This window comes from Tauraco erythrolophus, chromosome 22 (assembly GCF_009769465.1).
Source record: "Tauraco erythrolophus isolate bTauEry1 chromosome 22, bTauEry1.pri, whole genome shotgun sequence".
NCBI lineage: Eukaryota > Metazoa > Chordata > Aves > Musophagiformes > Musophagidae > Tauraco > Tauraco erythrolophus.
The window spans coordinates 5,753,321-5,766,585 of NC_141486.1; the positions used below are offsets into that span (position 1 = coordinate 5,753,321).

Here is a 13,265-nt window from a genome sequence, read left to right on the forward strand (position 1 = left end):
GCTACTGTCAAAGCCCCCCCCCTCAAGGCTCCCCATGAAATGGGGGTGCCCCCAGGACATGCCCCAGCACTTGGGGTGACCCCCACGCCCCTCCCGTGTGCCCCCAAGAAGGCAGCAGGCACCGCTGGGAGCAGCAAGAGGTTTATTGGGGGTGGTTGCAGGGCTGCTGCCCCCCCTGCGGGGCAATGGGCAGAAACGACCCCTCCCAGCTCCCCATCCAAGTTACAAACTCAATTTATTAATAATAATAATAAAAATCTCCCCTACATTAAATTAGTCACACCCTGATGCCGAGCCTCACCGCACCTCGAGGCTCCCACCTACCACCCCCCCAAAACCACCCACCCCCCTGGGCGCTGAGACCCCACCACAGCCTGGGGCAGCCCCCCCCCAAGCCTCGGGCCCCCCTAGTCAGTCTCACCAAGGCAGGCTGGGGACCAGGAGCATCCCCTGCATGGCCAGTGTCCCCAGCAGGGCACAGGCAAAAGGCACTGGGTGAAAAGGGCTGAACCGGGATGGGGTTGGGGGTCCCGTGTGTCCCCCCCCGGCCACCTCCGAGCATCATCGGGGGCAAAACCGGTGCTTCAAGTAACAAAAGTGCAAAGCCCAGTGCGCCCCCCATTACTGGGAGAGTACGGGGTCAAGCAGCCGCAGAACCCCCCCAACCAAGTGCAGGCTGCCGGTGACCAGGACGCGGACGGCGGACGCCTCCCGCAGCAGCACGGCCCCGCTGCTGGCAGCGGGGTGGGGGTGAGCTCTCGTGGCAGCGGGTGCTGCCAGCTGGGGGTCCCGGCCCTGGGCCACCCACCGCAGCGCCTGGGCCAGGCAGGGGAAGACAAGGGCTGGGGAATTGAGGGGTCGTGGGGCTGGGGGGACCAGCAGCAGGGTGCCTCGGGTGGGGGCCGGCTGCAGCAGCCCCCCTGCCCGAAGAGGTGCTGGGAGCCAGGGATCTTGCCCCCCCTTCTCCTCTAGGAGCCGGGTCCACGTCCGCTGGTTCTCCAGGCAGCGGGTCAGGGCATTCTCCAGCGTCACATTGAAGTTTTGCTGGTCTGGGAGAGATGGGGGTCAGGGATTAGGAGGGGGCCAGGGAGGGGCTGAGGAAGGGGGGACTGGGACAACACTGGCTTCCCGGCACTCACCTGCATTCCCAGACACCTCCGTAAAGTTGGGGCAGAAAATAGCGTAGTCGAAGTGGCAGGGCTGTGGGAAGAGGGGAGGTCAGCACTTTGGAGGACTTCCACTGGGACCCCCCACCAGTGGGGTTATGGGGTTTGGTCCTGGGGGGGATGATCCAAGTATCCCCCTGCACCCAGGGCTGCGAGACCCTTGGCAGAGGGGCCACCAAGGCAGGGTACAACTGGGGACAGAGGGGTGGACAGACAGACAGCCAGCACAGGGCATCAGCTCCACCCCACGGCTCCCCACACCCACACAAAGCAGGTCCGACCCCAGGCAGAGAACCCAGGCATTGGGGCCCAGCGACCACCCCCTCGCCCCCCCAAAAACTCACCAGCAGCAGCTTGAGCAGCGCCGCCGTGTCCCGGTCCCCCGTGGCGTTGAAGAGCAGCACGCGCACCTCGGAGCCGCTGCGGGGAGAAAGGATGGGTGGCCCATGCCCCACGGGGACCCCCAGCGCCACCCGTGTCCATCTGTCCCCCCTCCGCATCCCCCTCCTTACTCGTGGCGTTTGTCCTGGTTGAGGGCAGCCTGGTGGAACCAGCGGACACATGCCTGGACACTGCTGGTGGTGTGGGCACCGTCCAGGTACCATGTCACGGGGCCACGGGGCAGCACCTGGGTCCGGCCCAGCCACTCCGTGTCCCGCAGGCCTGGGGGTGGGCACAGGGTATGGCTAGGATCCCCCCAGGGCAGCGTGGAACCCCACCCTGAGCCCCACGACACGGCGAGGGACGGTCCTGGCACGGCCATACTGCACCTTGGATCATGGCATGGGTGGGTCGAAAGGCAGGCGCCAGCGGCACCGGCCTCCCCACCAGCTCCGTGCCCGGCAGTACCTCCTCCAGCTCCCCGAGACCTGGGGGGACGGGCACCTTGCTGAGACCCTGCAGGGCCGAAGCACGGTCTGACAGCCCCCCGTCCTCCTGACCTTACCCTGGCAGCCGCGGCGCTGCAGCCAAGTCCGTGCCAGCTGCAGGGCCAAGGCAGCGTTGGAGCGCTGGTGGGCACCCGCCAGCCCCAGCTCCAACACCTGGTGGCCACTCTCGAAAGTGTCCAGCTCTGGGCAGAGGTAGAGGGGACACTGTGGGGAGAGAAGGCTGAGCCCCCTGCCACGGGTACCCCTCATCCACCCCACGCGCCACTCAGCTCACCTCCAGCTCCTGGGCTCGGTCCCTCAGCACATGCAGCGGCCGCTCTGGTTGCGCCACGGTGAACGCCGGCACGCCAGGCTGCAAAGGATGGGGGTGCTCAGGGCCATGGGGGAGCACACCCCAAAACCACCAGAGGGGGAGGACCGGGTCTCCCTACCTTAAAAATGCCCCCCTTCTGCCAGGCAATCTTCTCCATGGTGTCCCCAGGATGCTGGTGTGGTCGATGCCCAGGGAGGAGACCCCACACACCACCGGCGTCCTGGGGACATGGCGTGGCAGTGCCGCTGCTGTCCCCTGGCCACAGGGACACTGGGCCCTGGCAGCCCCAGGGGACAGGCTCAGCCCCGCCGGCTCCTACCTGATGATGTTAGTGCAGTCATAGGCGCCGCCAATGCCAACCTCCACCACTGCCAGGTCCACCTGGGGACACCAGAGTCGTCACAAGGCCACCAGCAGCACGTGTCCCCGTGGACTCAGGGATGTGGGTGGGTCTGTGCCCCTCCCATCACTCCTCCAAACCCATGCCTGACACGTGCCCCACTCGTGGGGGGACCACCCACTTGGCACAGCATCCCCTGGTTACAGCCACGACAGCCCGATGGACACAACTTCTGCCCCAAGTGGGGGCTGGACCCCATGTGCCCCTCTCCCTGAGGTCCCCACCAACCTGACGTTTCCATCACAAGCTGGAGGCCACCACCACCTACCTTCTCCTGCAGGAAGACATGGAAGGCCATGATGGTGAGGAAGCGGAAGTATGCCGGCATGCTGGCGTGCACTGGGTCCTGATGGGCAGAGCGAGTGTAAGGGGATGGCACAGGGTGTCCTCAACCAGCACTGGGGCACGTGGCCCTGGGAGGAGATCCCCCAAGGGAGGGAGCACGCCCACAAGCCCCACCACCCCACCTTGGTCTCCTCCAGGCGGTTGTAGACGAGCCAGAAGTACTTGCTGAAGAGCTCCTTGCTGATGGGCTGCCCGTTGATGCGGATCCGCTCGCGCACCTGCACCAGGTGAGGGGAGCTGGGGGGCACAGCAGGGAGAAGCACAGTCAGGCACGGTGCCGCCAGCCCCCCCAAACGCTCCCAGCCCCCTGCCCACCTGTAAAGCCTGTCTTCAGCCCATAGTTGCGGAGGATGCACTCGGTGAAGGCACATGCTGAGCCCTGGGGAGATGGCAGCATTAAAGCCCCCCAGCCCAGGGCAGGAGCAAATGGAGCCAGAGACAGCAGCGGCACCCCCTTTGCCCCCCCCCCCACCTCCACAAGCCCCCGCAGCACCACCCACCCGCCTCACCTTGCCCTTCGTCCCTGTGACGTGGATGATGTTCAGTCGATCCAGGTCCTCGACCTGCCGGAGGTCAACCACCCCATGAGACCCCCACGCAGCCAGTGCTGAGTGCGGCGGCACTGCTGCTGGGACGGGGGGTGGGCACAGGGACCCCCTCCTCACCTTCAGACCACTCCTCTCCAAAAAGCCCCGCATGGCTTCCAACTGGGCCTGGGGGTCACCGCGCTCCCGCTTCACCTGCTCCAGGTAGCTGGCGTTGGTCTGCAGGGTGTTGAGGGTCCGGATGGCATCCTGGAAAGACCCCCGGCAGGTGGCCAGGATGGCACCCATCACCATGGCCTCAGGGCTGCACCGACCACCACGGCCCCAGGGGCCAGCCTGCCCCGTGACCACCACACCTCGACCCACCCCACCAGGCTCGGTCCCCTCGGCTGACCACGCCGGCAGCAACTCCTCCACCATGGTGCCCGTAGGGACGAGCTGGCAGAGCCTGTCGCCCGGATGCTGTGAGGACAGGCTACTTATGGGTGGGGGAGCCCGTCCCTCCCCGGGTGCCCGTTGGCCCTGCAAGGGGGGCACAGGGCAGCCCAGCACCACCCACCCCTGCCCCAGTAGGACGAAGCCACCCAAGGGCGTGAGCGGGTGGCGCTCCAGCGTTGGCACACCTGCCCCGCCAGTGTTTAATTAGAGGTGCAAACAAAGCAACAGAGCTGCACCTGCATGGCACACGTGGGACAACCTGCTGCGCAGCCACCGCTGCTGCCAGCCATCACTGTTGCCGACAATCCCCCTGAATCTGTGCCAGGGGGACGCAGGCCTGGCCCTGGCACCACCGTGTGCTGCAACAGACACCTGGCATGGGACAAGCCCCTGTCCCCAGTGCGGGGACACCCTGTCCGAGCAGCCGGACCCCGTCCCAGCAGACGGCAGTGCGGGCACTGGCGGCGCTCCCAGCTCCGGTGAGTGCGGGGCAGGGGCAGCACAGCTCCCGCCTTCCAGGGGGGCTCTGCACGATCTCAGCCCCGGGCACCGCCGTCGTCCCCACGCCGCCAGGCAGCCACGTGGGCCCGGGACACGCCAGCCCGGGCCCGGGATGCAGCCCGGCTGCAGACCAGCTCTTGCTGGGGTCGCTCCAGTGCTGCCACGGGGGGCGGAGGTTTGCGGGGGGACGGTCGGGCACCGGCTGTCCTCAGCGGCAAGAAGGGTGTGAGCGGCGGCTGGCGCGGCCCGGGGCTGCGGGAGAGGGGCAGCCCTGCAGACGGCGGGGTTTGGCCGCCCTGCATGGCACCGGAGCCGCCCCGTGGCCCCCTGCCCGCTGCAGAGGTCGCGGGCCGGCGGCTTGGGAACGCCCCGCCGGCTGCCGCTGCCCGCCAGCGCCCGGCTCGGTGGGATGCTCCGGGCCCCGGCGCGCAGCCCGGCTGGGTGCAGCCCCCCGGTGCCCCGCCGCACGGCCCAGGTCCCCGCCGCAGCACTGGTGCGAGGTCCCGCTCCCCGCGGCGCCGGCGCCGCCCCCCGCCGGTACCTGATAGTCCATGGCGGGGGCGCGCGCCGGCCGCGTGCTGAACCGGCGCCCGGCGGCGGCGGCCCGCAGCGCCCCGCGCAGCGCGCGCAACCCCCGCGCCACCATGCCGCCACGCCGCGCGCCTGCCGCCGGGAGCCCGCGCGCCGTCCGGGGCGGGACCGCCCTGACCCGCCCCCCCTCCCCCCACCCCCACCCGTCGCCATCTTTGAAGAGGGCAGCGCGCCGCCACGTCGGAGGGGGGCGCCATCTTTGCGAGGGGCAGCGAAGGAAAGGGGGCGGCCGAGCGGGGCGACCCTTCCTCCTCCCGCGGAGCCGCCTCCGGGAGCGGTGCGGGGGGAGCCGCCGGCCGCGATCCCTCAGCACGCCGGGCCCAGCGCTGCAGCCCGGGCCCCCGCGTGCCTCCGCCCCGGGGCACGAGGGGCTGCCGTGGGGCGCACGGGCCCCCGGGCGCTGTAGCATCACCCTCGCCCGGTGCCACCGGAGCAGCCAGGCTGCCCCCGACAGCCGCCTCTGCTCCCGCTGCCCGTACTGCTGCGTTAATTCGCGGCAGCACGGATTGCGCTGAGCGCCCCTCCCTCCATTCACAGCGCCGGCGCATCGCCGGGACCCCCGGGAGGGGAATTAGTCTGAACCCAAACCCGGGCACCTGTCCTCGCAGAGATGCTGCTTGATTGACAGCACTCCGGCTGCCTTCTCTAGGCAACAGAGTGACACGAGGTTAAACCCAGCCATTTGGGACAGGAAGGTATTTATTCACAGCTGGCAGAAGTCAACCGGCTTATTGCTTGCAACCAACTTCATTTTTCCCAAAGAAACCAAGTCCCCCCAACCAGACACTGTTTTGGAACCCCACATCAAGAGATTTACCTTGTACGCGTCCTTTATCATCCTCACTTTCTGTCCCGAGAATGGCCCGGCTCACCACCGCTTCCTCCCCTGAGACCTTATGCTACCCATGGGGCTTTTGCCATTAGTCTTGTTAATGGACAACCTATCGAATGCCAAAGGTTATCACCCACTGCATTTTGTACACGTTATTTGCTTGAGAGTCCGGGGATCCATGGGGCTCACTGAGAAGACAGCCAGCCGCAGCTGACAGCCATGGAAGACAAAGCGTTCTGCGCGCAGCTCTGCCGCAGCGGGCTGCGAAGGAGCACTCACTCTGTATGAGTCAGTCCTGACCAGCTCTGGCCGAAGGTGCACCAACACCATGGCCGTGCACCAGGCTGGTCGCCGCACCTGGGGAAGGCAGCAGGCTTGCTCTAGACTCGTGCAAAGAGCTCTAGGACAGAGGAGCGGACACAGGAGTGTTTAGAGTCGCCCTGCTCCCAGCACAGCGTTCCCAGCACTGCCACGCTACCGTGAAATCCCCACAGACAGCGGGACGGCAGGTCTCGCCCCAGGCTGAGGCCAGCACTCGCAACTCCTTTTCCCATCCAAACTCCTGCCGCAGCCAGCACTACGGGGAAAGCACGCAGCAGGCTGGGTGTGTCTGACAAGACTCCTAATTGCAGTTTGCAACCAAGAAAGCACGGACGCTGCATGCTGTTAGAGATCAACAATTCCCACTGCAAATCCTGGCTGTACGGAGCAAGCAGCTCTGCCAGCCACCCCTCTGGTTTGCCCAGTAAGTCCCTTTCCACGCTAGAGCCCAAAGGCCAGTGAGAGTTAGTCGTGCTGTCTAGAGCAACTCTGCCTTCCCCAGGAGACACCTCTGCATCACTGAGAGGCAACTGCTTTGTCCTGCATCAATGCTTCAGTGTTCAAAGGATACGCCACGCAGGAGCTAGGACCACCTGTGAGAGCTGAGACATCTCCCAGCAGTGCCCAGTCTGGTCCTGGGCAGCTCCTCCCAGTCCTGCTGGTCACAGCACCATTTGCCAAGAGCCGCAGCACTGACACAGCCGCTTTCTGCATCACCACGTCCATAGTGATCGATCCACAAGACTAACGTAACCAATACAGACTGTTGCAGGGGGACACAGGCTCTGCGTCAAAGCTGCAGGGAAACAACCCCAGGCTTGCAAGCATCGCCTCCCCAGTCACGCAGCTCCGCAGTGGCGGAGCTGCTACACGAGGAGAGGAGACAGCAGAGCTCGGTTAAAGCCGGCAGACACTTCGCCTTGAAGAAAGTCTCTTCCCAGACAGAACGACCCCACCAGGACATCCCCACTTAATGCAATCTGCGGAGCAGCCCAACCGGGACCCCTCTGGGGAAGCCCCACTCAAAATACCCTGTCAAATTCAGTCTGGTTGGTGGCAGTTGGGTTCCTGCCCTGGTTTGCTGGCTGCTGGGGCATGTGTCCACCCCTCCTGCGTGGTGGGGCCAGGTACTCGAACATGGACTGGTTGTGGGTGGACAGCATGTTTTTGAGGTCCGAGGGCATAGGGTCTGACCAGAAGAAGTCGTGATTCAGTGCGTCATCGCTGTCGATCCGCTGGGCGGGATCCAGCACCAGCAGCTTGTCGATGAGGTCCAGTGCGTAGGGGTCTTTAACGTAGGCTTTCAGGCGGTCCTTCACCTTGCGCTTCTGGCCCTTGGGGAGTTCCAGCTTCTGGAACAGCTCATATTTATCCACATTCGGCCAAACCTGGGAAGGGGCAGGAAAGGGAGGGTTGGTGAAAATAGTTACAGAAAAGACAAGCCTTTTTTCATGCGAACACCTTCAGGCAAACCAGGGCAATATCTGCCGACAGAACAATACTATTTTATAACCTGCAAGCCTGCAGACCTTGTTCCTGCAGCACAAAGGAGGCACTAAAGGGTGCAGTAAAGCCTGGAGACATGTGGACAAGTCAGGACAGAGTCCTCCTGCTGGGGGAACAGCACACAGGATGCTCTAGGATTTCTGGTTCTCCCACAAAAGAGCTCCTAGAGAGCAAATCTCAGGCCAGCTACAACATCCAGAAAGGTAAAGTTACAAAACCTATTGCTAAATAACAACCCGGATGTATTTAGCACCTTTTATCCTTAGAAAGCAAAGCCTGCTGCAATCACCAGCACTTAACCCTGATCTGGGAGAGACCACAGCAGGTATTTACACACAGAAGAAAGTGCCTTCAATGTATGTATGTAATGTATGTTTCAGAGGCATCAGGCCTCTGCAGCTGCCGGCACAACACAGCCCACTGGATTACAGCCCTGGCCAAGAGATCCCCTAGCCCAATTCCCCATGAGAGGGCAGGGACAAGCTGCCATTAACTAAGGAGCTGAGAAAGGGCTGAGTGCTCACACCAGGGCTGAGCTGATGCCACAAATCACAAACCAGAATTAAAGAGGCTCTTCAAGGTGACCAGTGCAAAGCACCTGAGACAAACCTCTAAATGCAAAACATAAAAACCCCATCCTTCTTTAAGCAGAAATTCAGAGGGTTTTTATCGGAGAGAAAATCCCCAAACACAGGCTAGAACAGCTTCCTACACATAATTTTCTGTTCTTTCAGACTTGGAGCAGACAGCGTCCTCTCTGTGCTCAAAAACAAGGACACGACTCGCCCATCCCAAAGGTCTGGGAGGCCAAGTTCACCCTCTTATGTTTAGGAGGCTGAACTCAAGTAACATGACAGCTGTAGTTCACACAGAGCAGCAAGGACAGTGCAGCATCCCACTGTGCACTTGGCTCCCAGGAGGTAAACAGTATTTGCAGGAGCTTCCCTGGCGGCCCTACCAGCAGCGGGCATGCTCCTGTGCCAGGAGCATTCATCAGCCAGTGCACAAGGCAAGTAAGAGATCCAGGAGTGCCTGGTCCTGGACCCTGCCCAAACCACCTGCTTTGCAGCTCTCCTCCCACCTTCCACAGCTTGCCCATGCTCTCGCCCTCACCTCTGGCGTGATGGATCCGCAGAGCTGGCTGATGAGGGTGAGCTGATGCTGCTCTGTGTTCCCCTGCATGATGGGGCTGCGGGTCCACATCTCCGCCATGATGCAGCCTCCGCCCCAGAGGTCAATGGGGGGACCGTAGTCCCGCTCCCCTAAATGGAGATGGCATGTTAGTCACCCAGGGGAATGAGAAGGGCTGAGAAGCTGGCAGAGCCCACCACTTCCTACCTAGGAGCAACTCTGGCGGCCGATACCACAGAGTCACCACCCGGTTGGTGTAGCGGTTTGGCTGGCTGTTCTTAGCCAGGCTGAAAGCTCGAGCCAGCCCAAAGTCCGCAAGCTTCAGGACTCCATCCCGCGTGATCAGGACATTCGCAGCTTTCATGTCCCGATGCAAGATCTGTACAAGGACAGACATCAAAAGGTTAAGCCATTATGGTATCCTCCTTGGGCACCTGGCGCCAGCAGGGCACTCGGACTCCGAAGGTGAAAGACAAGGAAGGATTTCCTTCCAGCCTGTGCTAAGACACCTGCTCCTTGCCAGGCCACAGAGAGCAGGGCCTCAGAGCACAGCACGGATCTGGCCCATTACCTTGTTCCTGTGGATGTAGTAAAGTCCATTCAATAGCATTTGCATAACTTTCTTGATCTCCGAGAGTGTGAACTTGACGTGAGCATTGCTGAGAAGGCCAGCCAGGTCGTGCTCACAGAAGTCAAACACAAGGTAGATACTGCCCTTGCAGCGGTTGTATGGAGAGGCTACGGGAGAGGCAAGGAGGGACTGTCAGCAAGGAACCCTTAACTCCATCACAGCTCCTTCTGAACTCCAGCCACCCTGCTGCTCATACAACACTCACTAGACAAAACCTCAGGGCACAGGAACGCAGAGAACCAGAGACAGTTCGCAGGCCTCAAGATCCTTCATAAAGGGGCACTACGAGCAACTAGCAACGGAAGAACAGGGGATGAGGATCAGAGTAGTGAACGTCATCAGACAGGCAAGGAAAGGGCATGAAAATCCTGGAAAGCTTCATTTTAGTCTTGTTCTGCGCACATAACGGCTGTGGGCTTTGCTCCCTGCAAGTTGTGGCCGGTAGGTGCACATACCGCTAGCTGCCAGCCGAGCACCATCACCGATTGCATCAGCAATAGAGGAGGCACCCACAAAGACGGCCCCAGGAAAAACGCAGAAACACAGAAAAATCTGTCTAATATAACATTAGAAAGTGAGGTTTTCTGCAACCTCAAATAGTATCTACGAAAACAGACTGATCTGGATCAAAATCATTTAAAACTCCAACTCCAATTTAAAGTCAACAACAGAAAACCTCAAATGAAGCAATCAATGTCAATCTTGTTCCTAGAGCACACATGCAAAACGTTATTAAAAAGAAAGGCTGATTTTCATCAGCTGTAATCAGCAAAACCTGCTGATCAGCAACTCCAACCGGAAAACGACAGCTAAGCTCAGCCCCCACGGAAACACACCGCGCTCTGACAGCTAGACTGAGTTTGCAGTTCCTTACACGGATACGGCCCTTACCACACCTTTCCAATGTAAAAGAGAAAAGCTTGAAGTTTGAGAACAGTAATGCAACATTCCTACTTTACTAGAAACTGAGGTCAAGGTGGATTCAGATGAAAACTGGAATTCAAAGCCCAAACAATTGACATGTCTACAAAAATATTTATTTTAGGCATGCCAGACACGCAAGCATCACAATTTGTTTAATCACACAATGAATTAAAAATTAACTTGTTGTCGGTGTTTTTACTCATACCTGTTCAGACAACAATCTACAAGCAATGGAGTACCAGAGTAACTTCATATTCTCACTCCTAGGCCAGATTTCTACCAGTTTAGTCTCTGGACTTTTTTTAAAACATCACTATCAGACAGGTACCACTTTCATTTTTATTAAACTGAAATGACTAACTAGAGAACAGCAGGCTTTAACATCAGCCGTCACCTTCAAAACTGTTTTTCCAGCACAAATCCATATAAGAGAACGATATATAAAAACTAGCAAACGTTTTTAAACAAATTTTCACTGGAAACAGAGCCAGGACAGGTGCACTGAGCACACCAGTCACGCAGCGGAGGCACTCCGCATGATGCGGAGCAGAGGAGGTGGAAGAGCCGCTCAGAACCGCCCCGTGTGGACTCACAGCCCTCGCAGCGCGAGCAGTTACTGTCACCCACGGAAAGAGACACCGAGCGAGTCTCCAGCTGGAACTGTGTCATCAGCTTGGAGCTGCCACCAGCCATCATAAGCCAAGTGAAGGGGAGGCTCCAGCTCCTGACAGGGAACCAGCTGTGCAGAGCCACAAGATCAGCTCCAGACCCAGAACTCTCTGCTTCAAAGTGTCTCCAGCACCGGTTTATTTGAAGCCTCTCAGACAGGAGTTTCTCAACACGGGCAGGATTCATCGACACAGCTCAGGCATGTCCTAGCAGGACTGACAACCGCTTTTTCCAGCCAAGCTGCAGCAATGTCCTAACTCATTCAGAAACTCTTTTCCAAGATGAGGGTACCGTCACCCCACAACACATGCAGGAAAAGAGGCTCGTGCTCAGCTGGAGCACCCCGCTCCCAGCACAAAACACCAGCCTGCTCAGCGGCAAAGGAGGACTGAGAAAAAGCAGACTGCCAGCGCAAGGGAGACCCTCGCAAGCTACCTTTGGTCCTGCAGATCTCAATGAGGTTCACCACGTTCTCATGTTTGAGCAGCTGAAGGATTTTAATCTCTCGCAAGGCGGTGATGGGGAACTGGAAAGGAGAAAGAGAGGACAGGGATTAGGGGTGCAGGAGATCATGTAACAGGAGAGATGTGACCACAGCAGCTTGGCAGGGGACCTGCTCGAGCAGCATCACAAGTCACCAAAGGGCAACCAGAGGTTTAAGATGTAACACTGGCACTGGGATTGCCAAAATTTATTCACCATCAGGCCACCATGGGTGAGGTGTTTGCCATGATGCCGAGACAGACATGCAGACCCCCTCTCCCTCCTCTCGCCTTGCACGTTCACAACGGGACATGGTACAGCCCAGTTCGAATGGCTGAGCAGGCTCCCCGGCCGCTGCCCATGCTGTTTAAGCTGTTAACTCTCTCCTCAGCTTGCCCCAGCTCTGCACGCCCCTGAGCACGTGCCTTTCACACACTACCCAGTTCTTCGACAAACAACAGCCAGTGTGGAGCCCTGCGCTGGGGGTGACAGGGTTTTGCACAGGAGGAGGAACGCACGGGCAGTGTCACCACCCAGCAGCCATCCTGCACAGCCCAGTCACCACAAAGCTACTGCACCACACTGCTGCAACACGCCTTTGCAGCCGAGGTGGTGATAAGCCGTACACTTTGGCAGGGCAACCACAAGACCCAGTGTTATCACAGTATCGGTAGGAGTGGAAAAAGACCAAAGGGCTGAGATCCTGTCCACACCCTTACAGGTTCAAGATCTGGCACATTATAGCAGCAAATATTGTTAAAGACCAGAGTGAAAATGTATCTCTGCCATCCCAAAGATCAGCTTTCACCTCTGAACCCCCCAGTCCAGGTCTTCCCAAACACAGCCCAGCCACGCTCCCACGCTTACCCCCTCCTTCTCATTTTCCATCAACACTTTCTTCAGCGCTACTTTCTTGCCAGTCTGACGATGTTTGGCTTTGAAAACTTCCCTGTAAAACCAGAAACAGATCCATGAGCACCACAAGGCAGAAGGGAAGGAGCCAGATGCTCCCGACCAGCGACAAGCCCAAACGAAAACACATCAGAGTGCCACCCAGACGGCTCCGGCACAGCCACGTTTCCCGCGCATCAAATGCCCTCGGGGCTGGCTGAGCCCAGCGCTCCCGCAGCCCCGCGAGGATTTGGGGCAAAGCCGCACGTTTTGGGCCAAGTTGCAGGTCCCCGCCCTGTCTCCGGGGCAGCTCTCCGCGGCCAGAGCCCGGGCCAGAGCGGGGCCCCGCGGTAGGAAAAAGAGGACCGGGGGCCAGGCTGGTTCCCAGGGGCCGGCGGGGTGACGGGGACAGGAGACCCGGGCAAGGGGCGCTCGGGCCTGGGGCGGGCGGGCCGCGGGGCGGAGGGGGCCGGGCGCGGGGAGCGGCCCGCGGGAGGGGGAGGCCGGGGGGGGTTCGGGGCCGGTGCGACGCTCACCCGAAGGTGCCCTGCCCGATCTTGGCGAGCTTCTCGTACTTGGAGACCTCATCGCAGAACGGACACTCCACCATGTCGTACTGCTTGGCCATGCCGGCCGCCGCCGTTGCCACAGCACCGTGCCAGCCCCTTCCGGCCCGCGCCACGCCTGT

The 13,265-nt window shown here is 60.4% G+C and overlaps 2 protein-coding genes across 2 annotated transcripts; both read right to left on the minus strand.

Annotated features, from left to right (window-relative positions):
- Positions 1-621: 621 nt before the first annotated feature.
- FPGS (folylpolyglutamate synthase) lies at positions 622-5,244 on the minus strand. The gene is given in 16 exon segments (XM_086625181.1): positions 622-1,049; positions 1,140-1,200; positions 1,511-1,586; positions 1,679-1,829; positions 1,937-2,035; positions 2,113-2,260; positions 2,331-2,408; positions 2,488-2,537; positions 2,540-2,589; positions 2,689-2,750; positions 3,038-3,115; positions 3,237-3,355; positions 3,433-3,493; positions 3,624-3,677; positions 3,780-3,908; positions 5,140-5,244. Coding segments are annotated over 16 exon segments (1,749 nt in total).
- A 646-nt stretch (positions 5,245-5,890) lies between these two features.
- On the minus strand, positions 5,891-13,222 carry CDK9 (cyclin dependent kinase 9). The gene is made up of 7 exons (XM_086625110.1): positions 13,114-13,222; positions 12,554-12,635; positions 11,639-11,729; positions 9,551-9,717; positions 9,187-9,358; positions 8,962-9,110; positions 5,891-7,730 (listed from the first exon to the last, which is right to left on the minus strand). The coding sequence occupies exons 1-7, from the start codon at positions 13,203-13,205 to the stop codon at positions 7,365-7,367; spliced, it is 1,119 nt and encodes a 372-aa protein (XP_086481236.1). The 5' UTR covers positions 13,206-13,222; the 3' UTR covers positions 5,891-7,364.
- Between the last annotated feature and the right edge of the window lie 43 nt (positions 13,223-13,265).

Bases quoted from the DNA above. Each gene is read 5' to 3' on its own strand.
- CDK9 (XM_086625110.1), bottom strand. From the start codon at position 13,205: ATGGCCAAGCAGTACGACATGGTGGAGTGTCCGTTCTGCGATGAGGTC. The intron at 11,730-12,553 runs GTAAGCGTGGGA...TCTCCTTTCCAG, and splicing joins TGGAAAATGAGAAGGAGGGG to TTCCCCATCACCGCCTTGCG. The intron at 9,718-11,638 runs GTAGCTTGCGAG...CCTCTCCCGTAG, and splicing joins TGAGATCTGCAGGACCAAAG to CCTCTCCATACAACCGCTGC.